The following is a 23,541-nucleotide window of genomic DNA, read 5'->3' as shown; positions in this document are numbered from 1 at the left end:
TTGCCTATTGTACAGAAGACACATGTACGCACACATACACTCCAGAAACACTCATGTGCACATACACTCACACACTTGCACACACACCAAACAACCCCCCAATAAATGCATACAAGAAGTGGAGGCACAGACATACATAGCATAGATGCTACATACAAACTAAGACTGGAGCCATCAGAAGCTAGAAAAGGCAGAGGATCCAGATCTCAGAGGCACTTGTCTCTGGTGCCACTTTGATATTGGCCCTCTGGCTCTGAAATACACTTCTGTTGTCTAAGATATCCAGCTTGTGATCCTCTCAGGACAACAACAAAGTTTCTGGTAGGGTACAAGCGTCCTTCTGCGTGATAGATGAAACTAAAACCTAGTGATGCACAGGGAGGAGCCTTAGCCGCCTGTGCCAGCTGACCTGCAGCCCTAGGGAAGACAGTATATACAGACGCACCAGGGCAGACGTGAGCACAGCTGGGCAGAGAGCCTGACTCTAGACATTTCCAAGTTTAATTCAAGAACTAGCTGGACCAGGATCATTTGCTGGCTCTCAGATCCCTACAATATGTGGAAAACCACCCAGAGAAGCCCAATAGACCATCTTGCTGGGTCACCTCCCCTCCCCTTCCAGAATGGCACAAGTAGTTGTCATTTTCCCCCTGGATCTGGAAATCAAGCTGGGCAAGGATGGGCTCTGGCCCTCAGTGGGGGCATGGGGCAGGCAGCAGGAAGGAAGTGAAGGAAGGCAAGCACTGCTTATTCTAACACAGAGACTGCTGCAAGCTAAGTTGCCAAGCTGAGGAGAGATATGGCCAAGCTTGAGGGAGCTTGAGGAAGAACAACCGGCTGAATGATTCTTTCAATGTGACTTTTCAGGGAATGGCCCTGTATCCTAGCTCACCCCTGTCATCTGGAGGGTGCAGTGCTGTGATGTCTGCTTTACTGCCTGGCCCCCTGCTCTCCATGTTGGAAAACAATAGAGTGAGCTTGGCTATGGCGACTCTGCACTTCCCTCCAACCCTGGCTGGGGCCTGCTGGGGCAAGCTTTCCTAGGCTTGAACAGTCCATGAATCCCATACCCCTGCACAGTGAGGTTTATGAATGGGAACATACATATGTGTTGCCCAGAAGAAACTCAACCTCAGGACTATCTAGAGACCACAGCAAAGGAGATTTCTCCCCACAGAGGCTCTGGAATCCAGAGCTGCTGAGGCCAACAGCAGTGGAGGGCCTGCCCAAGGGGAGCTAACCTTGGGCAGCAGCACTGACAGAGAGCAGCAACACGCAGGTCCTCAGATGTGATCATACTGAGAGCCTAAAGTGCTTATGGCCCCTTGGTTACTTCTTAGTTACCAAGCCAATCAAACATTTGCTAAGCAAGATGCTGAAGTAAACCATCAGAAGAAAAACCACTCCTCCTAACACAGGACAAGGAAGTCCATTGGAAGTTTCTTGGAATAAGATACAACATTGAAATACTCTATAGGCTCTGACATCCAAACTATCCCACAGGAAATCTGGCTCATGTGAACACACTTGATGTGTAATCTAGATCTTTCTCTTTCACTGGATTTGAAAAGGACCATCCCAAGAATCAATGCCTGTCTGGCATTTGCTGGTGTTTTGGGTATGTATTAAATTATTAAGAGCTAGAATGGGAAGTCACTGTTAAAGATGCTACATGAGTTTCCTGTGGCTGTAACGGCGGCAGAGTAGAGGAGACTGACCCAGAAAATGGCTGAGATAAGCATAGCTGGGTGACTTGGCATGCTTCCCCTTTAATCTGTGAGGCTACACTCCTAGTTCACACAGGTTCTGAACCCCGAGCTGATCTCCCTCAACCACCACCCTCCCCTGCCCCCCGTGCACTCGAGGGCAGCACGGTATGAAGGATTACTGGATTCCACCCTTCTTCCTTATCTCTATTCCAGATGGGTACAACTGCCCGTTCAACCTATGCTCCTGTCGAGACAAACATTCTTTAAATCCTACTTCGATCACTCCTCTCCAGGTCTTAATTTTAAAACCCTAGGTGGCCCCGTTGTAGGAGTAGAAGTGCTAATTATGACCGGACACCTTGTTTCCCCAGTCTCCATTCTTGTCTTGGATTTTTTGTTTTTATTTTTGGGACAGAGTCTCTTATTTAGCCTTGACTGGCCTAGAACTTGTTATGTAGTCTAGACTGGCCTCAAACTCACAGAGATTCTCCTGCCTCCAAATCCCAAGTACTAGAATTAAAGGTATGTGACACTATGCCCGGTTATGACTTGAATTCTAGAGAATAGTCAAATCTAACGAACTTCTCCAGTGCCTTGACCAGACCATCTTCAAGACCCTGTGTCAGGTGTGGTAGTGTACGCCTTTGATCCCAGCACTTGGAGGATCTCGAAGTTTGAGGTCGGTATGGTCTGTCTATATGTAGTAGTTCTAGGGCCACACAGTGAGACAGTCTCAAAAAAGAAAATTAAAAAAAGAAAGAAAGAAAAAGAAAAAACAGGTCTGTCTACCTCCTCTCTGTGGTGCATAGAACAGAATGTTAACAGCAGATACAAGTGTATGCCCAATAAAACTAAAACAAAGTACGGGTACTGAAGACCCCTGCAGGAGGGCTGTGGGGGCAGCGTGGCCAAAACACTGGGGCCTCAATAAGGACATCTACAAAAATGTACATTTTCAGTCGATGCACTCACTGGAGCCCTTCCAAGTCCTGTTCCTTCCCGCCTCACAAAGCCCACCACAGATACATCTGGATCTGTGCAATGCTGCGTTACTAGCTGGTTACCAGAGGTGGATGGTGTTCCAGCTGCCACTAGGGCAGCCACAGCCAGCAGTGTCAAGTGACATTTACCCTAGCATTTCTTATAAACTAAGCCCCAACTCTTCTATTTTTGGTTGTGAACTTACCCTGTCATCTTTCCAACCCGAAACCCCAACTCAATGTAGCAACTTCCAAACATTTTGTTACAAGAATATGAAAAGTGTTTCCAGTTTTCTTTTCAAGAAAACGTAAATGTTACAATATTAAGTAATGATCTGGGGCCAAGTAATTTTAAGGACTGAGAGTGCTTTAGAGAATCTTAACGCTTAAAAAGCACGACAAACCAAACCCAGCGAACAAACAAAACTCCCAAACAACACGGATCGAAGTGTAGCCTACCCGGAGCCAGAGCTACAGTCTTTAGTCTCGTGGCAACTGGTCCTGTTCAGTAACGCATGCAGAAGAGGACAAGGCGGGGCTCGAACCCGATTCCGGACACGAAGGCTGAGATGCGCTGCAGGGAGGCCTGGAGCAGGCACTGGCCGCGCAGTCCCTCCAAGGCCAGGTGTCAGGGAGCCTCCGCCCCGGGTGCCTGCCGAAGACCGAGGCCGCGCAGGGTCACAGAGCACCGCGGAAACGACCAGGCGGGGCCGCTGCGATGTCGGCCTCCGCTATCTTCGGAGGGGTCTCGGTCCAGCCGCCCCCACCCCCACCCCAGGCCTCTAAGGAGGGCAGCAGAGGAGCAGCCCGGGCTGCCTCTGCCCAGGACCCGGGCCGCAGCTGCGCTCCCATAGCAACCAGGCCGGCCCGCGCGGTACGCCTGCGCGTCCGCCCGCCGGCGCCTGCGTGCGCATCCAAGCCTCGCGGTTTCCGGCTGGGGACAGGTCCTGCAGTCGGACGTTTCCGGTAGCACCTACCTACGTAGAGAAAAGGGTTCCGGGCCGCGTCTACGCACCACAGTTCCGGGCAGGAACGTTACAAGTCCAGTGTCGCTACGGTACCGCAGCCCTGCAATGTGCGCGGTGCTCCGCCAACCCAAATGCGTCAAGTTGCGAGCCCTACATAGCGCCTGCAAGTTCGGTGTGGCGGCTCGGAGCTGCCAGGAGCTGCTGCGCAAAGGCTGCGTCCGCTTCCAGGTGGGTCTAGCATTCTGGGCAAGCACTGCGCGGCGGGGACCTTGGCTTCCACCCCTACGGTTTCCATCTCTTGGGTGGGCTTGGACAGGCGCTGGGCTTCTACAGTACCCAGAGCTGGCTGTCTGGAAGCCAAGACTATTGTGGGACAAGCGGATCCTCTTGTCCTCCAGCTCCCGATGCCCGGTTCCCGGCTGTGCCTGTACGAAGATGGCACGGAGGTGACAGACGACTGCTTCCCGGGCCTTCCCAACGACGCTGAGCTCCTATTGCTCACCGCTGGCGAGACCTGGCACGGCTGTGAGTAGGAACACTTTGGAGATGGGAGGGACCTACACGGTTTAAAGCCGCGTCGAGGGGCCCGGGCAGGAACCCAGAAGATCTGGTCAGAGGCTCTGAATGCCAAAAGCTTTTGCTGAAGAACTTTGTTTTTAATTTTGAAACTGCCAAGGGCAAGGGAAGGATTGAGACTGGGGTCGGTGCTGCTGTGCTGTGCTGTGCTGTGCTGTGCTGTGCTGTGCTGGGCTGGGCTGGGCTGGGCTGGGCTGGGCTGGGCTGGGCAGGGCAGGGTTGCTGGGCAGGGCAGGGCAGGGCAGGTCTTGGTTCCATTCACCGTTGCTCCGGGCTGTACTTCGACCAGTGTGTTGAAATGCTCTCAGGTATCATGCATGGTTTTCATTTAGGCTATTCTAGGTAGGTGTGATGACAGATCATTGTGGTCTTAATCCGAATTTCCCTGGTGGCTAATGGGATTGGGTATCATCTTCCTATTTACCACTTGAAGGCACTCTTCAGAGAAGCGATTCTTCACATCTTTTGTGTTTCTTAGTCGGATTTATAAAGCTGTTTAAATATTTACCCCACCCCCAGAATATCTTGGTTATGACTTCGATGTAAGATAGTGTGGTTTTCAAATATCTCCCGCTGTGTAGCTTTTCACTGTCTTTATTGAAACTGAGCTCCAACCACAGAGCTAACCGGCCTTGCTCTTTCCATGCTCTGTACTAGTGCAAAAGGTTCAGATTTGCAAGGGAAAGGGGGAGGACAAGGCTACATGCTGCCGAGGCTGGCCTAAAACTTGTGATTCTCCTGCCTCTACTTCCCAACTGCTCACATTCCAAGCTCGTGCCCCCAAGACCAGCTTACAGAGTTCTGACCTTGATAGATCCAGATGATCACTTCATGGTGCATTTGCACTGTCCAGGAACCTCTTGTCAAGTTCTGGCTGTCTGAGGTTTCTTCCTGCAATTTCTGCATCCTTTGGTATCACAAGAACTTACTTCTTCAGTTTGTTAATAACACAGTGGATCTCACTGAGTTCTGAGTACAAACCAGACTTGCAACTTCATTTAGCTGTGGCCTGTGCTTTTTTTTTTTTTTTTTTTAAAGATTTATTTATTATATGTAAGTACACTGTAGCTGTCTTCAGACACTCCAGAAGAGGGCGCCAGATCTCGTTACAGATGGTTGTGAGCCACCATGTGGTTGCTGGGAATTGAACTCTGGACCTTCGGGAGAGCAGTCGGGTGCTCTTACCCACTGAGCCATCTCACCAGCCCCGCCCTGTGCTTTTTAAGTGTTATTGAATTCTGTTTGCTCCTGTTTGGTTAAGACCCTCTGTAGAATGCACTTGGTGTTTAGTTTGATGGGAAAGCTCACCATAGGCACTAGTGCAAAGACTCCAAGGAGAGGGCTTGGGAGGTCTGAAAATGGGGTCCTAAGGAGATGGCCAAAGGAGGTGACTTGGTATGGAGGAGAGAAGGCCAAAAGACCAAGTGTGCTGCTTTTCTAGGATACTACAACCCTCGCCTGACAGAAGGAGGAATTGTAGTATCACTGAAGTGGGGGGTGTCAGGTCAGGGAAAGGGTTGGTGACCCCAGAGTCCTGATGTCTGGCAGTCTTTGGGCTGAGTTCTTGGAGCCAGAACAGCATGAATGTGTTTCTGTTTGTCTCCTGGTGGTGACAGATGTGAGTGACATCACACGTTTCCTCAGTGTGTTTAATGAGCCACATGCCGGTGTCATCCAGGCTGCACGGCAACTGCTGTCAGATGAGCAGGCCCCACTGAGGCAAAAGCTGCTGGCTGATCTTCTGCATCACGTGAGCCAGAATATTACTGCAGAGACCCGGGAGCAGGACCCATCCTGGTTTGAAGGTATGTGGCCTGGGATGACCATGGCGGCCAGGGTGTCTGGAGCAAACAGAGAAGAGCCTCTTTGGAGCAGAGAGGCTCAGGGAGATCTCTGTCTATTTCAGATCCCTTGGTTGCTTCTCAACCAAGGGTGGACTGGCCTCTGGAGTAAGGGATAACAAAAGGTGTCCATGGGAAGGTATCCAGCCAGGACTCGTGGCTTGAGGCAGTGTCCTGGGCAGCCTGGAAATTCATGGAACTTAGAATTTACCACCTTACCATTTGAGAGAGAGGAGAGAGAGTTGGGGAAAAGGACAGAGAGGGAGAGGAGGGGGGAGAGGAGGGAGAGAGGAGAGAGAGGAGGAGAGGGAAAGAGGAGAGAGAGATGTGGGAGAGAGAGGGAGGGAGAGGAAGGGAGGGAGGGAGGGAGAGAGAGAGAGAGAGAGAGAGAGAGAGAGAGAGAGAGAGAGAGAGAGAGAGAGAGAGATTAACTGAGTAGCATTCTCAGGAATACCATTCATGTCCTTTAGACAGAATCTCAGGGCTGGAGAGATGGCTCAGTGGTTAAGAGGTCCTGGGTTCAAATCCCAGCAACCACATGGTGGCTCACAACCATCCATAACAAAATCGGATGCCCTGTTCTGGAGTGTCTGAAGATAGCTACAGTGTACTCACATATAAAAAATAAATAAATCTTAAAAAAAAAAAGAATCTCATTGGCTAGAGCCTATTGAATAGGCTAGACTGACTGGCCAGCAAACTTCTGGGATCTCTCCCATATACTACATATCATCCCTAGGTGATTTAAGGTACCTGATGCAATGTAATCCTGGGGAAGTAATAGTTGGCTGGTCTCTACGGAATAATGACGAGAAACAACAGCCTAAGGAGATGGCTCAGTGGCAGTGCTTGCTGCTTAAGCATGACCCAAGTTTCGATCCCGAGCCTCCATGTGAAATCCAGGAGTGGTGGTACTTGTCTAACCTCAGTATTGGGGGACAGAGCCAGGCAGATCCTTGGGGTTTGCTGGTTGGCCAGGAGAGCGCAAACAGTGAGCTCCAGGCTTAGTGGGGAGTCATAGGGAAAGACACCCAGTGGTGACCTCTGCCCTTTGCATGTGCATGCATGGGTAAGATGGCAAACCAAGAAAGTGGCCGTGGTCTGCCTGTGGATTTCAGGGCGTCATCTTTCTTGCAGGTTTGGAGTCCAGATTCAAGAATAAGTCGGGCTATCTGAGATACAGCTGTGAGAGTCGGATCCGGGGTTACCTAAGAGAGGTAAGGCCACGTTCAGGTCATGCTGTGAGTGCTCACCACAAGATGGGGATCCGTTGGTGGGGTTGTCACCCCTCTGCTGATGCATATTTGTAAGGTTGCTACTAAGTCAGCAGAAGGCATGTGTACCTTAGAGAGGCAGGACCTTCCTGTCCCATGCGTCTGGTCTCTTCTGCACTTTAGTCTCTGACCCCTTGTCCAGCAGGCATTAGAACCTTTCTGGGCTGTGTCCTTTGGTTAGGGTCAGAGGCCTCAGCCTTAGCTCTTACTCACCTTCTGTTTGACAGAGATCCTGTTGTTTTAGAGCAGCATCAGCTTGAGTCTTATGCAGAACTTAATGGCAACTGAGTTGTGATGTGAACTTAATTCTATTACGGATTTTTCCTGTGTCTCCTCCGTTGTACTGATGACATTGCCATAATTGGGCAGTAGTTTTCCCCCAGTACTCTCCTTCTTTTTCTCTGGGAACCTTGCAGTCCTCTGTGACCTTGCAAAAGTGGGACACAAGACTGAAGATACTTGCTGTTTGGGGTGCTTTGTAGATCGGCTCTGAGTCACTGAGACTAGGTGGCTAGGTCTCAGCTAGGTCTCAGCTCTTGAATAGATAGATATGGCCAGTGGCTCCAGCACAGTTATGCCTGAGCTCCAGGAGGACGCTGTCCTGGTGCCCTGAGCTCCAGGAGGAGGCTGTCCTGATGCCCTGATACTCTGCCTGGCTTCCTTTTAGTGAAGACATGGATGTTAGTGAGGTACGGAGTGTTAGGAGACAATCTATAGTGAGTGGAACCTGCCCATTCTGGGGGTATGAGGCACCCATCACTGGACAGTGGTTCACCAGGTGAGCTTTTAGGCCTTTCTGCACTGGGCTCCACATGACTCCCTTCATCTGGATAGGATGAGCAGTCTGGTGGTTTGGGGAAGCAGTTCAGCTCTTGGGGACCTTTTTCTCCCTGCTCTTCTTGTAGGCAAATTTATCAGCAGGAGCGTGGGTAGTTGCATAGTAGTTGGGCAGTGTCACAGGCTTAGGGTGTGTCCATCTGTCTGTCTTTTACACTATGCCATGCTTAAGTGAGCTTCTGCTGAAAGCAGACCCTTCGGCCGCATCCTTCCTTCATGATCACGCCCCATCAAGCTTTCTGAGCTGCTGTGTAGCTTGAACTAAGTGTTAGTGTCTGTGGGGAAACCTGACATGTGCATGTGTTCACAGAGCCCCCTGCTGTATTGAAGCTCTCTCCATTTCCTATGGGTGTGGAGGACCTGCCTGACTAGCAGGCCTCAAGCTCTGACCACCTTGGTTGTTCTTTTGCCACTGTGGCCACTGCCTGCCTGCACTGGGCCTGCTGGGCTCCCTTGCTGTATCTGCCCTGGGCCTGCTGGGCTCCCTTGCTGTGTCTGCCCTAGGCCTGTTGGGCTCCCTTGCTGTGTCTGCCCTGGGCCTGCCGGGCTCCCTTGCTGTGTCTACACTGGGCCTGCTGGGCTCCCTTGCTGTGTCTGCCCTGGGCCTGCTGGGCTCCTGGGCTGTGTCTGCCCTGGGCCTCCTGAGCTCCCAGGCTGTGTCTGCCCTGGGCACAGGCTGCTGTGGCACTGCTCTTCTATTACTTACCTGTTAGCCACCCTCCATGCTGGAGTGCTGCATGCATTGTGGCAGACAGTGGTGCCCCCATGCCTGACTACTCTGCTTCTAGGTGGCAGGAGCCAAACCTAGTCAGGCAGGAGGGCTGAGAGAATGCACAGAGCTTGAGTTTGCTGGACTATAATTAAAGCTTGGCACATGCCAACAGAGGTCTGAGTGGCCAGGCAGCTGGAGTAGCAGGTGTGGGCTCTGTTTGTTTTTAAACCTTCCATCTTCCTCCTCTGACTCCTAGAGTGGGGTTAGCTTGGCCTTCATTGTCTGTTTTCTTGTAAGACTCCTCAATGATTGGCAGGTAGAAAGTGCCGGGGGGGGGGCACTAAAAGGCACCTCGTGCTGTCCCTGTGACATGGCTTCTAGTGTCCTGGTGCCCTGTGTTCTGTACTTCATGTAGCCATGGTGACTGCCCCACCATGACCTAACGTTGATGCCTTGATCCTGAAAATTGCCTGCAGGCTACAGAGACTGGGCCCTTTCTGTCAGTGCCGCTCTCCTGAGCAGAGGGAACTACTTCTGCTGACTTATATAATCTGAATTTTTTTTTCCAGACAGGATCTTGGTACGTAGACTAAGCTAGCCTTTTCAGTCCCTCTATGTCAGCCTCTCAAGGGCTGGAATTAGAGATGTGTGCCACCCTGCTTGGCCTGATCCTGTTTCATGCTGCCAGCCTGATGGATTGAATTGTTGTGTTGGTCCATCTCGTGAGGGTAGAATGCTTTTCCTAGGCAGTGATAGTTGTGCAGCGGTCAGACGCTTTCACTGTGGAACTGGGCTGGGCCAGGTTCCTGGCCACCAGTGTTTGGCGTGGGTTGGTAACCGAATGCAGGTGTTAGGGCACGGGCAGGGCATGTCACAAGCTTGGTGATACCTCTGGCTGTCTCACAGGTGAGCACTTACACCTCTATGGTGGATGAAGCAGCTCGAGAAGAGTACCTGCGAGTCCTTGGCTCCATGTGCCAGAAGCTCAAATCGGTGCAGTACAATGGCAGCTATTTCGACAGAGGTGCAGAGGCCAGCAGCCGCCTCTGTACTCCAGAAGGATGGTTCTCTTGCCAGGTAAGCCTCTGCCTTTTGTTCTGGGGCCACTAAGAGTACTGCTGAGCATAGCCCTCCCTGGGGAGGAGGCAGGGAGGATGTTCAGCCGATAACCCAAGAGGGGATGGATGGTAGTGTATAAATCATTGGAGTGGCAGTGTGTGGTACCATAGGAACATGCCGGGAATAGCAGGTCTGTCTGCTCCTATGTGGACCTGTAGAGGTACCTAGAAATGGATAATGTCTCTAGTAACAGGGATGGAAATGCCTTTATCTTTTGGAAGCTCAGGATAAGATGAGGGATAATAGAATAGCAGGGGGCAGGTAGAATTCCAAGGACAGAGTAAAAAGATGTTTATGTGTTTGGGTGTTTTGCCTGTGTGTATGTCTGTGCACACATGTTCCTGATGCCTTCTGGAGGCCAGAGAGGGTGTCGGATCCCCTAGAACTAAAGTTATAGGTGGTTGTGGTGTGAACTGAAGTTATAGTGTGGTCAGAGGATAAACCACACCTGGATTTTACACGGGCTGCAGGAATCATACCTGATTCTCAGGCTTATGTGACAGGGACTTTTTCCTCCTGAGCCACCTCCCTGGCCTGAGTGTGAATCCTCCTGCCTTTGCCTCCCAGTGCTGGGGATACAGGTGTTGACACTGGCTGTTCAAACGTCTGTTTGTGAACGAAACGACTCGTGGGGCCAGTCAGTTCCTGCAAGCTTGATGGGTGGGAGGAGGGCAGTAGTGCCCTCTCACTCCTGCCTTTCCAACGCCTGTCCTTGCTCACTCCAGGGCCCCTTTGACCTGGAGAGCTGTCTTTCCAAGCACTCCATCAACCCCTATGGCAACAGAGAGAGCCGGATCCTCTTCAGTACCTGGAACCTGGATCATATGTAAGTGTATGTCACCAAGGTTCAAGTTCACTAATCAGAACTAACACAGCATCTTGGGGCCCAGTTCCTGCTCAGGCATCTCAGGTTTGGTGTGTTATACCTGTGTGGTTCAGGCCCAGAGACAGACCCCACAAGCTTTATGGAAAGGTTCTGGAGAGATGCTACTGTCCTACCAGCTGTCCGTGCCTGATGCTAAGCTGTCCCTCTGCCCTCTAGCCTCCCGGTGTGGGTGGATGTGGCGGCCTGGCTCTTCATGGCCCCATTTTGGCCCCTAAGGGGCTGTTGCTGTGTGTTTGAACCAGAGGAGCCAGCTCCAGAGCTGTGGTGTGGGAGGACAGGGCCAGCTCCAGGGCTGTGGTGTGGGAGGGCAGGGCCAGCAGGATGACTTCACAGCTGGGCAAGCTGCAGTCTCTTCTGCTGAACCGGGTAGGGCAGTACCTTGTTTCTGCAGCCATGGTTCTCTCTTGACTGTAACTACCCTTGACCTTGCCTTATGAAGGCAAAGTGTTCCAAGTACTCCCAAACAGCTACTCTTGGTATCAGAATAATTAAAAGCATATAAAAAGTGGGTGTAGCTGAGGACCCCTTCATCCCTCTGTGCTCCAGATGCGAGACTGCCCTGGCTCTGACCTCCAGTCTCTTTGGGGGGAGTTAATGTCTGTGGTCCCCCTCAGAGTACTTCCAGCCTTTTCTGGGTGTTCAGTTCATGTGACTGTAAGTCCCTTCCTGTCCTCACCACCACTCGGTGTCACTGTGCCTCTGTATTCTCCTGCCTGAGGTGGGCACCCACTTGGCTGCTTTTGTTTGATTCCTGGTCCTGGGGAGGCCCAGGCCTCTGGCTCTCCACCAGCACAGCTCTCTCTCCCCAGCTCAGCTCTCAGGCTGCTTGCTTTCCCTGTTCTTTACTTTTGTCCTGGGCACTAGTTCCCTCCCGACTGTCTGTGTGACAGATGTTGTTGCTGTATTTTTGGCACATTTTTGATATCTTGTATCATAACCAGATGGGGTGGCTGTGGTAAGCCCTAGAAGGCCAGGCCCCAGTGTGCACAGATCCTGCAATTCCTCCTGCAGGTGCAGGGGCATCTGCTTGCCCCTGTTGTCTGCAGCTGCCTCTGCCCTGCCCTGCGCTTAGCTGCAGGGGGTGTCTGCTTTTATTTTACTTCTAGTTTCTGCTCCTTTGGGCTTTCTCTCTGTTCCCTAGATTTGCCTCTTGTGTTTTCACGTCTGCTCAAGGCAACATGTTGTCCAGCTGTTCCTGCGGTTGCTATTTTGAGATTAAGGTGGCTGCCTTTTCTGATGTGTCTTTGGCCTGTCTGTCTGTCTGTCTGTCATTTCATGCTGCTCTGCTCATCCTTTCTGGGCTCTGGTACCTGTAAGAGGCTGGGACTCTGCATGTCCACCCTGCTTTCCGTCTCACCTTCCCTCGGCTGGGTTTCTGTTACCATCACAGCAGGTGTCTCTTGTTAGCACATTTGTAGCATCAGCACACCACTTTTTGTCTTGTCTAACTGAGACTCTCCTACACTGGTCCCTTGTCCCAGTGTCTACACAGAGTGGCTGCTCAGCATCTATTCGGTATTTCATTGTGTGAATAAGTGGGTTTGAATTAATCTCATTAGCCATTTGCTGTACCTCCTGTGTGCCTGGTCTCACTGTGTGTCCTGAGCCCGCCTGTCACCCCTCTCTTCCAGGGCTCTTTTCTCAGCATTGTCCCACCTGACCTTGAGCTTGCACGGTGGTCACACCATCATGGTCAATACCTACTTACATCTCCCACTCCTCTGCTCACTGCCTCCTGCCTCTCCCTGGTCTGCTCTGAGTTGCTAATGATTGGTCCTAGCACTTCTGTAAGGAGGGCCTGAGGGTGAACTCTCTCTTGCCACTTCTACACTGAGCACTGGAGAGGGGCTGTCTCACATTGAGTGTGGTGTCACTGGCATCTAGGTCTCTTGTGCACTCCATGCGGGAGTCTCATCACTGTTTCCTGGCATCTGCTGTGGACCTGCTGTCAGTCAGCATTCTGCCTCTCTGGTGGAGATTGGCTTGATTCCCTTAACTGAGAGCAGTGTACAGTACAGACAAACCTTTCCTTTTGGCTCTGCCATGGCTTGTCTTCCATGCTGGAGAGTTCTGATTCTCCTCTGCAGTCTCCTGGATTCCCGTGGGCATTCTGGGACATTCTTGCCACCCACTGTCTTTATGCTGGCTCTGCTTGCACACTCTGGCTCAGTGCTGCTGTTTTGGGGTAACTTCCTGCTGTGGATTCAATTGTGGTTCCTCCCACCCCAGACACACATTGTAACTGTCACCTAGTGAGACCGCATCTGGAGATGGGTCCTTTGAGAGACAGTTAAGGTAAAGTGAGGTCATAGCGAGCAGAACAATCCAGAGCTGTTAAGCATGGAGTTAAACATGGGGGAGGTGGTTTGCCCTCCACCCAGCTGTTCTTGTGACTGTGTTTGGACCTGAAGTTCTCTCTCGTGACCAGTCTTCTGTTCTGGCTGTCAGTGTCTCTGGGGCACAGAGTGGATCTGCACTTGTTCCCTGTGGATTGCCCCAGTTTCAGTGGCTCTGAAGCAACATGACATTGTCTTTGCTTGCCACTTCTGTGTCACATTGGCCATACCTACTTGGCTCATGTGCCTGTGGGAGACACAGGCCTGGGGTCTATGGGCAGCTGTGTGACATGGGTACAGGAACAAGCAGGAGTCAGCAGGGGCTGACAAGTGCTCGCTCACACATGAGGCTTGGCTCCGTTGAGTGGCATGCGAGGGACCCCTCTCAGCTTTCCCCACTCTTTTCAGTATGGTAAGCTGTGCCCACTACTCAGGTTTGCAAAGTAAGACAAGCAGCATTGCTTGCACTGGAGTCTGTACACTGTGGCCACCCGTGGCCCATGTCAGGGATGGGCCAGTGTCAGCAGCCCACGGAACACGGTGCTGGGCTCCTCTGGTGACTCATCCCTAAGTCCTGTCATTTTCTCAGTTGAGGTACCCTCTTCCTAGATGACCCTAGCTTGTCACATTGACAAAACAAAAACAAAAAACAAAAAACAAAAAAAACAACTGTCGGGACAGCACAGGGCTGCCTGCCGGGGTAGACACTGCGTCCACAGACAGCGAGTGTCTGTGGCTCATGGGAGTGTGCGCAGCACCCTGCAGTGTGTGGCACTCACAGCAGAATGGTTGTCTCCCCCTGACTTGGTAGAATAGAGAAGAAGCGCACTGTGGTACCCACGCTGGCTGAAGCCATCCAGGATGGGAGGGAGGTGAACTGGGAGTACTTCTACAGCCTGCTCTTCACTGCCGAGAACCTGAAGCTGGTGCATATCGCCTGCCACAAGAAGACCACACACAAGCTGGAGTGCGACCGCAGTAGGATCTATCGGCCTCAGACAGGATCCAGGAGGAAGCAGCCTGCTCGGAAGAAGCGCCCTGCTCGGAAGCGCCAGTGACACAGCCCAGTGTGCAGAGGACGGTCAGTGCCGGTGCTCATCGTGTTCCTGTGGCAGTGTCTTCAAGCTCACCGCCCCAGGGCTGAACTTGGCCACTGTGATGTGTGTGGGGTGCTGGTTTGTGCTGAGCTTTTATGGCTTCTATTTCTACTGCAAATGGCAGCTCTGACTATACACCTCTGAAAGAAACGGTGCTTCTGGGGTAAATGTTTGCATTTTATAACGAACATGCAGGGCATCCTCTGCTGAATTGTTTAAAATGGCAGAAGGTGGGAAGCCGTCCAGATGTCTCCTGGTGTGAACAGCCGACTGTGGCATTATTTTGAGCCATGTGAAAATGATGTTTTTAATGCGTTAAATAATGGCTGTCATGAATTTCATGACTCAACACTGATATATATATGTACACAGGATTGGAGCAGGTTTAAACTTTCATGTGGAGAAATAGGAAACTGTTAAAGGTATAGATGGCTTTATCTGTGTAGGGAATGACCTTGAACTCATGATCTTCCTGCCTCATCCCTAGTGCTGGGACCACAGGTGTGCACACCCGGCATTTGGTTTTGTAAATGTGTGTCAGCTTGTGCATGGTCTGAGGAAATGACACTCTGTAACTCTGGGGGATTCAGCAGGGCTGAGACTGATCACCAAGTACAATCTCCTACATCATGTATCTTATAATACTTCATTCTTCTTTTTCTCTGAGACCGGGTCTCACTATGTAGCTCTGGCTGGACTGGAGTTCACCATATAGACCAGCCAACCTCTGCCTCCGGAGTGCTGGGGTTAAAGGTGTGTGCCACCACGCCCAACCTGAGTTTATTTTTGAAATGGGCATTTTATATATTTTGTAATGTTTGGATTTTTATATTTGCCATGTAATCAGAAAAACAATAAAGTGTTTCTAAAATAGACATGTCAAAAAATTTGAACATATTGAGGAAGATGGGGCTAAGGGTGAGATATTGGCAGGCAGAAATTGAACATTTGTCTAGGTGAGTTCATCTTCACAGAGGTGGCAGGGCAGTGCCCGAGGCAGCCAGCCAGGTGGGGCTCTCTGAGGACCCAGCTGCTTGTCTTAGTCATGGATGCACACTGTTCACAATGTGTCTTATTCTGCTTTTCTTCCCTTCTCAAACACCCCAGGACGTGCACAATCACTGCCCCCTACAGGATTGTTGCCAGGACTCTGTGTGTGTCTGAGTGTATGCTAGTGCACCTCGTGGATGCAGGTGCCAGGTTGGTACGATTGAGTACCTTGGAACTGCAGGGGGCTGTGAGCCATTATGTTGGAGCTGGAACCCAATCTGGGTCCTCTGTGGAGTAGCAAGTAGAAGCTGAGCCTTCTCTTCAACCTCAGGTTTGCCATTTGTGGCCTTCTGTCAGCCATGCCCCTGCCGGTGTGCTTCGTGTGCTCTGCACCCCTCTTGACCGGAGGTTCTGTCTCTCCAGTGGGATGCAGAACACTCATTGCAGCTGGAATGAAAAATGAGCCTTGAGTGAAAGGCAGAAAGCTGTCCTAGGTGGGACATGTTTTCCTGTTTCTGGGCCCTCAGCTGGTTGCTGATGAGAAGTATCGCAGATAGGAGCTGTCACCCAAACCCCTCCCGACTCCCAGGATAATGTAGGCAGTGAGCCCCAGAAAAAGCGAACCAAAACATATGTAGTGACACAGATGAGCTGTCTGCCCCTTGACTTTGTCACACAGTGAGAGATGGCAGAAAAGCCCGGGACTCATGAGAGCGTAGCGGGTCTCAGCTGCATAAGCTGAAGGGCAGTGAGCAAAAGGTTTAGAAGCCAGAGTGCTGTGAGCTGCTGCCAGCTACTTAGGATGAGGAGTGGGCTTTAATTCCTGAGCGAGGCAGAGCCACCAAAGGCATCTAGGAATGCTTCAGCTGAGTCCAGAGAAGGAACTGTTCCCAGGAGCTTGTCCCCTGTACCTTGGGGAACTCTGTCTGCCCCAGGCCTGGGCCCATTTGATCTTCGGGGAGACTGGAGTGGGAACAACAGGTCTTCAGCAAGGTACCAGGTGACTGACCTTCAAAACTATCCAGGGCCTGATTGGGCTGTCTCCCATTGTCTGGGGAACCTGGAAACTAGACTTGTTTCCTCTGGACCCTGCGCTGAGGCCCCCACTCCCACCCCACCTCCCCCATCTGCTACTGTCTGTTGGTGGCCTGCTATATTCACGGCTCTCTGCATCTTGGTGCTTGTCTCACAGGTGCCCACGACTGGACCCACCTGTAGGTGCTCAACTGCAGAGGCACGGGGACAACCTGTGGAGGGCGATTCCTTCTACCACGTGGGGTCTAGGGATTGAACTTGTTATCAAGCTTGGCAGCAAGTGCCCTGACATGCTAAGCCAGCTTGGTGGACTTGCTTTGTTTTTCTGTTCTTGCGTTGTTCGCTGCTGTGGACTGTAAGCACACACTGGAACCTCTCCCAGTGTCCTTTGGGCCTGATCCCATATCCACCCACCACCCTGTCTGAACTTTCAGAGGATGCCTGTGCAATTGCAACTCTCCCTTCATGACAGGGCCAGGGACTCGGGTCTGTGACTGCCTCCATCTCAACAGACCCTTCCAAATCCTCAAAGGGTTCTGGTAGCTTCCCTGGGTGGGCAACTGCTGAAACGGAGCTGACTGCATTCACATCGTAAGACCAGTTAAGATGGCAATAGTGCTACTGCTGAGGCCCGCTGCAGGCGTCTTCCCACGCCGTGTCCATCAGCAGAGTGGGCTGTAAGCAAGGAAATGCGTACCCCAGGAAGGAAGCAGGGTGGCCACCGCATGTCTGTCTCCTCGGTAGGCATACCGGGATCAAGGGTGTGCTGACCTTCAGGTCCTATGGCAACCACACAGCTGTCTCTCTTTCCCAGGGACTGGCATCTAAGGCCATGCAGTGCTGCCCATGGCTATTGAACAATGACTGCAAGCAACAGCATTTAAATAGTGGTTCATCAGCCAATGGGGGTGGGGTGAGCAGGCCTGACTGAACAGGAGCAGAACTGTAAACTCTTCCATAGGCTTGGACCACTTGTTGCTCTTGCTTAGGAGCTAAGTTCAGTTCCCAGTACCCTTGTGGGTATCCTCTATCCCAGTGGAGGGGCTGTCACCCCAACTCCGGTCAAGCCCTGTACCAAGGGCCTTGCTGTTCCTGCTTGCTAATGGGCCTCAAGAGTGCTACTAGCCCAGGACACAGTTCATTTCCTCCCTTGATTCGCAAATATTTGAAATGACACTTTTGTGAACACAGTATTTCTTTAAAAGTATTTTCAAAATATATTTTATTTCCTTCTCATATATACTTTGCAAAAACTACCAGGTCAAATGGTTAGTGTCACTCAGAAACAGGAGTCCTTCCAGCAGAATTCATCCCCGGTGATCAGTCTGGCATAGAAAGTAAGCCCGTTACCACAGCCAAAGCTCTCATGAGTTTTCCTTGTTTTCCACTGTCCAGCCCCCTGTGCCAGCATGGTGCATCTGGGAGTCCGTGCCAGCCAGTGACACTGATGTCCACCTTGCACTCAGAGCGTGTTCTCTTAAAGATGCCATGCAGAATCTTGACACCGGCTGCAAGGCGCCCGCCACTCTACCCCTCAGCGTCATCCTCGTCATCTTTGGCTCTGAAGTGCATTTTTCTGAATTCTCTTCTGCTCATGGAAGGATAAGATGAAGAGGCTGGTGGCAGATCCTTAGAGGGGAAGAAAGCATGACTTCAGTCTTAAGTGAGATTGCCAGGACATCCACATTCTTACTTGGCCAGTCTGCTCCGGCTCTGCAAAGCAGGCCTGTTACAGACACAGGAAGTCTGTCTAGGCCCAGGTCCCTTGGTAAGAAAGATGCTATACTCCAAACAAGAGATGAGAACAGACATGGCCGCATGCTCATGAAATCACAGATCTGAGTTCCTAACCTTGTGTGAGGTCCAAGACACAGAGAGGAGGCTGAAGCCAGGGACGCTACCTTCTCAGCCTTCCAACCGAGCTGCTTCCCAGCTTGTGAGCCTGTGTGTGTGTGTGTGTGTGTGTGGGTACACAATAGAGTGGGAGCAGGGAGTTGCAGTCTGGTGCCCAGGCACTGCAGGAGAGGCAGGAGGAGGCAACACTCACCTGCATAAGCTCGACATTCCCGAAGAAGCGACTCACAGGCATGGGCTGGTTGCTGTCATCATCTAGAAAGATGCTGCTGTCCATCTGAAGCACGGATGCCCGCACCTCCTCTGTCCTGGGCACAGGCTCTGCCTGTTGGGCAGAGCTGTCATCGGGCTCCTGGGCTGCAGCGGCACTGCTGGGTTCTGTGGACAAGCCATTCTCAGCCTTTACTGAGGGTTCCTCACTCACAGGCTTGGAGCAGCCCTGAGGAGGCTCTCTGCTCTCTGGTACAGACACAGCAGCCTCAGCACTGTCCTCCGCAAACTTATTTTCACAAGGAGCCACAGGGGCCACTTTTGGCAAAGAAGAAATGTCACTCTTAGGGTCAAGTTTTTGTAATTCTGCCTTCACAAGGTGACCTTTGTCATACTTGAACTTTTTGGAAGTTCGTCTGTCCGTAGCTTTGTGTGATGAGGAAGCCTGCCAAGAAAGAAAAATGTAAGAGAAAATCAGACCCATTTAGCAGAGGCACAGGGCTCACAGTCCCAGAGGCTCCCATTCCTCCGCCAGAGACACCCGTGCCTAAGCCACTGGTCTGCTAAGAGGCAGAACAGATTGGAGGCCAAGGGGGACTCCAGAGCACCGCTCCAGCAAGCTGCTTTCCCAGGCCTTTCCTAAGTGCATGGTTGCTTACTTTAAAATCATCATAGGAACAAGCAAGAAAGCTTAGAGCATGAAGGTGCCTGCTGCCAAACTCATAAGCACCAACGTAGGGATGAGATTCCCCGACTAGGCAGCTGCAGTGGGACGTACAGCAGACCATATGAGAGTCCATGCCTCGTGCCTGACTATTCCCTCTGCTCCAGGAGTGAAGCGGGTAAAAGACTCACACAGCTGGGCAAAGCCGTGCCTTAGTGCCCGGGTCACTAGCACACTTCCACACACACACACACACGTATGGTGCACAAAGGCCAGAAGATCAGCTGTATCACAAAGCACACGCCTCTGTGACAACAGTGACGGCACTGCCACAGCCTCTGGAACGTCTCCCAAGCTATACATAGCAGCAGCTTCTATTTCATACAACACATCTCAGAGTGACAACTGTAGCCTTGGTGTTCTTGGTAATGAGGCTCACCAGACATGTTGTTTTGGCAGATGTGGAGCTGGTAACGTCCCTGGCAGAGGCCAAGCTGGCTGAAGAGTAACTCCGGGCCCGAAGGCGTGCTGAGGACCGCACTCCACCTGTAAGCTAGACAAGAGTAAAGCTCAGAGAGCATGCTTATGGCGGAATGCCAGCCCAGAGCTGTTGTGGGTCCTCCACTTGGTGCCTGAGCTACCCAGGGTCCTTCACCTACAAGCAAAGACGGCTATGCCCCAAGCTGGTTTGACCCAACTGTCCACTTAGGTACAGGGTTGAGCATCAGACGACTCAGTGGAAAAGGGAGCTGGTCACAAGGACTGAAAGGGTGTGTTCAGCTGCTAGGACCCAAACAGTGCAAGGAAAGAACTGTGTCCTGTAAGCTGTCCTCTGACCTCCATATGTGCTGTGGTACGTTTCCAAGACCCAGCAGCACTGAGTGGACACGCAAACTCATACCAATGTGCCCCAAATAAGTGTACACACTCTTTCTTGGAAGGCTCTCAAATTCTGTTGTTTTCTTGACAGGGTTTCTCTTTATAGCCCTGGCACTCACTCTGTAGACCAGGCTGGCCTCAAACTCAGAAATCCTCCTGTTTCTGCCTCCCAAGTGCTGGGATTAAAGGCATGTGCCACCACTGCCTGGCGGCTCTCAAATTATTTGGTGTCAAAGCCCATGACAACAGTAACACAAACAGAAACACCAGCTCCTGTACTCGTATCTCTACCCTACCCTAGTCCCATGTCTTACATGATGATGATGTTGTTGCTGCTCTGGGATAACCTACTATGTGCTAGGCAGACTCTACTGCTGTGCTATGGGCCTCGCCCACCTTTATTTATGTTTTATTTCTAGTATGGGGTCTTATGTGTCCCAGGCTGGCCTCTTATCTTGCTGTGAAGCTAATGAGAACCTTGCCCTTCAGACCTCCCCTTTTTTACCCAAGTGCTGGGATTACAAATGTGAGCTTCACACCTGGCTTACGCTGCTTGGGAAAATGAACTCAAGAGTTTCATGCACTCCCAGACCCACCTCTGCCTACCTGCCTGCCTGTCTCTCTCTTTTTTCTTTTTTGTCAATTTCATTAAGTTACTCTGCTAGGTCTTGAATGCAAAATACATCTGTCTTAGCCTCCCGAGTGCTGGGGTCACAGCCTGTTGCCATCACACAAAACTGTGTCACATATCTTATTGCCCCAGCTGACCTAGAACTTCCTAGGTAGCCTAGGCTGGCCTTAACTCACACACCAGCACACATACATGTAAGGGAAAACCAGAAAGTAGAAAAAGCAGAAAAAAGTATTTGAAGACAGAAAGGTTGAAAGCCTCCTGTTTGTTGAAAACAATAACCTGTGGTTGGGAAGTTTGTGACACAGGAGGGAGAGGATAATAAACACATGGCCAGGCACCTCCCGGGGCAGTTCTCATCCTGGAGGTACCAGTAAGAAACAACCCCTTATTCTGCAGAAACAGTATGTGAACCACGGTGAGATTACTATCTGCACGAAACAAAATGCCAGCTAAGAAAATCCACACCCAGAAAACCTGTCCTCTAAGATGAAGTCCAGAATAAAGGAATTTCCAGATGCAAACCGGGGGTGGGGTGGTGGGTGGGTGGGGTGTTTGCTTTAGAACCACCGGGGGTTCTAGCAGAAGCTAAGGACCCAATCAGTAATCTAGGTACACAAAGGGCACCCTCGACTCCCAAGGAAAGTCCCTAACATAAAATTATCTTAAACATACTTCTCTGAACAGGCAAAAGAGGCACGTGCAGAAACAAACAAAGGGGGAGGATCCGAGGGGCCCTTGCAGACCTGAGGAAGTGGCTGCAAAGGGTAAAGTAAGGATTGCAAGGCTGCACGGTCAACAGACAGCTAAAGGAAAGTGGGAGAGAACCTCACAAGAGTTAGACCCTTCTGTGTCTCACTGGAACCGAGGCGCGCAAAGAAGTAAAAAACAGCGGGGAACTATTGAACCTTAATAAAGTCTCCTTATGCAAGGGAGGGGCAGCAACCATGACCATTGACGCGGGGAACAGTTACTGTCAGCCACGCTACACACAAACGTCTGCGCAACGCAGGAGGCAGAGACGTCGGTCTGGACTTTGGCTAGCGGTGCACGGCAGACACACTTCAGGCTAAGGGACTCACTGTCCCTGCCGTGCTCGGCCAGAGACCCTTTGCAGCCGAGGTTTAGGTCCCAGTCACCCTACCTCCCGTCGCACTGCCGTCCTCAGCCCAGGTTACACACGACACAGGGGCTTGGCTGAGCTCGCTCGGCTGCAGCACGCCCATCTGTGGGCAGTGCGGGAGGCCAGGAAGCCCGGGCAGCAGCCCGCACGGCCGGGGGCAAAGCTCGGGTCCGGGTGGCCTTCACCCCGGGGAGCGAGCCTGGAGCCCCGCGCCTGGGGCGGTTGGAGGTGCCTGGAGTGCGGGTTCCCCTCCCAGGGGCGGGGCTCGGGGCGTCCGCCCCCCGCCGGCTCCTCTGGGAGAGTGCGGCTCGGCGGCGCGCACCCCGCCTGCGAGGGCCCCTCACCTTCCTGCTCCTCATGAGTGAGCGCCCCGGCCTAACGCTCCTCCGCCGAGTCTCAATCGCGCGGCTCTGAGCGCGCGCGCGGCGTCTGATGTCATCGCCACGTCACCAATCACCGGCCGGCGTCTCCGGGTCACGTGCTCTCCGCGTGCAGAGCGGGCGGCGCGCGCCTCCCCGACGGACGGCGAGCCGCGGGCGGAGCGCCGGAAACTGGGCAAGGTTCCCGCCACGCTGGGAAAGGGACGCCTCCTTCGCGCGGAGGCCCGCCCGTTTTGGCCGCCATGTTTGAGAAGGGCACATCCCTGGGACCCCGTCGCCACCATGTTTGAGAAGGGCGGCTGCCTTGCTGCAGGCCTGTGCTCTCCGGTCTCAGGCGCTTCCCACCCTGTAGGGGCCACCTTCAGCTCGGGTTCCCCGTCACCCCGAGGGAGGCGTTAGTCTCATCAGAGCCTAGCTCTGCCCTCTGCTGGCACCTCACAATCCGAGTGTGAACCACATGGTGGGAAGAGAGAGGAGACTCTTGCTAAGTATCCTCTGACAATTACTGACACTCCTTCCCGAGTTACTCCCCCTCTCAATAAATACAATAATAAATTGTTAGCATTCTGTCTAAACTCCACCCACAATATGCTCTTCCCCACAGTTAACTGGCAACAGCCAGGTAGGCCTGACCCACTTTTATAGGGGCTGCTTGTCCCCTCCTCCCTCTCTTACTCTTGCTTCCCTCTTGCTTCTCTCCCTTGCTCTTGCTCTCCCCTTCCCCATTCCCTTCCCTTCCTACTCTCTCCACGTGCTCATAGTCATGGCTGGCCTCTACTTCTCTCTCCCTCTCTCTGCCTTTCTCTGGCTCAATTACCCTCTTAACTCCTGTCCCCCTGCCTTGAATAAACTATTCTATACTATACCGTCGTGTGGCTGCTCCCTCAGGAGGAAGGGATGCCTCAGCATGGGCCCGCTGAGACATCCCCTTCCTCTAAACCTCACCACACTCCTATAGGACATATTCTTTCTGTCTTTATCTTTTAATAAACATCAATAATAATGATGATAAATATTATAATTAGCTTCAAATACACATGAAACCTTTGGCCTCAGCCTCTGGTCCTGCTGGATGGCCTGGACAGGTAACCCTGGTTGCAGAACTCACAAAATGAACCAGACAGACATCGCTGTTTTGACATCTTAAGGGTGCAACCAGAGAGTAAACTGCTCTAGGGTTTGGTTTCCCTTACATCCTGGAAGTCCTTGTCCTCGGCTCTGCCTGACCAGCTCTCTCCAAGCCCACTCCTCTCTTCCGTGCAGTAAAAAGGAGACAAGCATGTAAAGATTCCGTCTGCACTGCAGAGCTGCACAGGCGCCTCTGTCTTTAGAAAAGCCCCTCTAAGCCGGGCGTGGTGGCGCACGCCTTTAATCCCAGCACTCGGGAGGCAGAGGCAGGCGGATTTCTGAGTTCGAGGCCAGCCCGGTCTACAAAGTGAG

General features: G+C 52.0%; 3 protein-coding genes across 4 annotated transcripts in view; 1 reads left to right on the top strand and 2 right to left on the bottom strand.

Annotated features, from left to right (window-relative positions):
* The window catches only part of Cep104 (centrosomal protein 104), a 32,848-nt gene extending 29,243 nt beyond the window's left edge, over positions 1 to 3,605 (bottom strand). The window contains exon 1 of the mRNA XM_021160383.1: positions 3,149 to 3,605. The gene's annotated coding sequence lies outside the window, so the exon portion shown is untranslated. The remainder of the gene's footprint in view (positions 1 to 3,148) is intronic.
* Positions 3,606 to 3,631: 26 nt separating this feature from the next.
* Dffb (DNA fragmentation factor subunit beta) lies at positions 3,632 to 15,208 on the top strand. Its single transcript, XM_021160382.1, has 7 exons — positions 3,632 to 3,885; positions 4,056 to 4,182; positions 5,850 to 6,038; positions 7,212 to 7,291; positions 9,804 to 9,974; positions 10,742 to 10,842; positions 14,050 to 15,208. Exons 1-7 carry the CDS (start codon positions 3,763 to 3,765, stop codon positions 14,294 to 14,296), a joined length of 1,038 nt encoding a protein of 345 aa, XP_021016041.1. The 5' UTR covers positions 3,632 to 3,762; the 3' UTR covers positions 14,297 to 15,208.
* A 2,345-nt stretch (positions 15,209 to 17,553) lies between these two features.
* Positions 17,554 to 22,155, bottom strand: C4H1orf174 (chromosome 4 C1orf174 homolog). Of its 2 annotated transcripts, none has more exons than XM_021160600.1 (4): positions 22,066 to 22,155; positions 19,528 to 19,641; positions 18,408 to 18,869; positions 17,554 to 17,989 (listed from the first exon to the last, which is right to left on the bottom strand). In XM_021160600.1, the coding sequence occupies exons 1-4, from the start codon at positions 22,078 to 22,080 to the stop codon at positions 17,888 to 17,890; spliced, it is 693 nt and encodes a 230-aa protein (XP_021016259.1). In that variant the 5' UTR covers positions 22,081 to 22,155; the 3' UTR covers positions 17,554 to 17,887. The 2 variants fall into 2 exon arrangements, with proteins under 2 accessions (XP_021016259.1, XP_029331555.1); XM_029475695.1 differs by lacking the exon at positions 22,066 to 22,155 and adding an exon at positions 21,743 to 22,048 and having other exon boundaries at positions 19,528 to 19,634.
* Between the last annotated feature and the right edge of the window lie 1,386 nt (positions 22,156 to 23,541).

Source organism: Mus caroli, chromosome 4 (assembly GCF_900094665.2).
Source record: "Mus caroli chromosome 4, CAROLI_EIJ_v1.1, whole genome shotgun sequence".
In the NCBI taxonomy this organism is placed as follows: domain Eukaryota; kingdom Metazoa; phylum Chordata; class Mammalia; order Rodentia; family Muridae; genus Mus; species Mus caroli.
Note: the sequence above shows the minus strand (reverse complement) of the source record. Positions and strands in the feature narration are given on the sequence as shown.